General features: G+C 63.9%; 1 protein-coding gene across 1 annotated transcript in view; it reads right to left on the reverse strand.

Moving 5' to 3' along the window:
• VOLCADRAFT_89824 (uncharacterized protein) overlaps positions 1-1,042 on the reverse strand; it is a gene marked incomplete at both ends in the record, with an annotated part of 35,308 nt that overhangs the window by 21,252 nt on the left and 13,014 nt on the right. Inside the window, one exon of the mRNA XM_002949468.1 lies at positions 53-945. Coding sequence (XP_002949514.1) covers positions 53-945 — 893 coding nt within the window. The remainder of the gene's footprint in view (positions 1-52; positions 946-1,042) is intronic.

Consider the following 1,042-nt stretch of genomic DNA (forward strand, 5'->3'; position numbering starts at 1 on the left):
GTCGCCGAGCGGTACGTTGAGGCGCCGGATCTGCTTTGTGATGGTGCCGTACCCGGCGGCAGGCATGTCGACCTCGGCAATGCAAGACGCCCGGGGTGACAGGATGAAGGCACCACCCCTGCTGGCGTAGTCTCCAAGGCCCTGCAGCACGGTGCCGGGGATGTGGCCGCTTATAGGCCGCACAATGACAGCCGCTGGAAGGTACTTGAGCCGGCGGTAGGGGCCACGGCCATCATCGGCTGGCTCGCGGCCATCCTCAAGCAGGCCGCAGGCTTCCACCTCGTTGTTGTGGCTCGCTCCGGCATCGGCAGCAGTCGTATCAAGGAGGATGTATCGGGCGCCATGGTAGTACCACGTGTCGGCGGTGGTGTGGCCAAACTCGTGATCCTTGATCCGCATCGCAACTGCTTTCTCCACGTGTGTCAGGGCCGGTTCCGCAGCAGCACCGCGCTTCTGGACAGGGACGTGGTCCGCATTCCACACCACAAGGCGCTGCTTCTTGCGCTGTGCCTCCAGCATGATGAGCCGGGTATTGAGTGTGTGGCGTGGTTCGTTCCTCTGCAGCACGACGCGTGGCTCGAGGTGTGCCAGGTCGGCCAAGTCGACGATGGCGCGGCTGTTAAGGTCGTCGACCATCTCGGCTATGCGCTGCTCGGTGGCTGGCTCACCGCCAAACATAGAGGCATACTCTGTCAGGCGACGACCAGAGGGGCTGCTGTCCTGGCGCTGCTGCTTCTCCAGCAAGAAGACCGTCTTAGCCAGGGATCGGTAAACCCGGAAGCCCTCAAGTATGCAGCTCTGCGTCTGTGGGACGGCCCGGGGCCGGCGTGCTGCTGCTTCGGGTTGCTGCTGACTGCCTTGAGATCCAGCGGCGGCCTCATTAGGGTCGCCATCGTTGTCCTCGTCTCCGTGCAGAGGTTGCACGGTTGGGACAGAGGGCGAGAACTGAGGGTTGCATTCCACAGCAGCGGCGTACTTGTAGAGGGGCGGGCCACCTGGCTTCGGGTGCTGGAACTCGTCGCCCGTGTTGGCGCTGGGACGG

Source organism: Volvox carteri, assembly GCF_000143455.1.
Source record: "Volvox carteri f. nagariensis unplaced genomic scaffold VOLCAscaffold_14, whole genome shotgun sequence".
NCBI classification, from domain to species: domain Eukaryota; kingdom Viridiplantae; phylum Chlorophyta; class Chlorophyceae; order Chlamydomonadales; family Volvocaceae; genus Volvox; species Volvox carteri.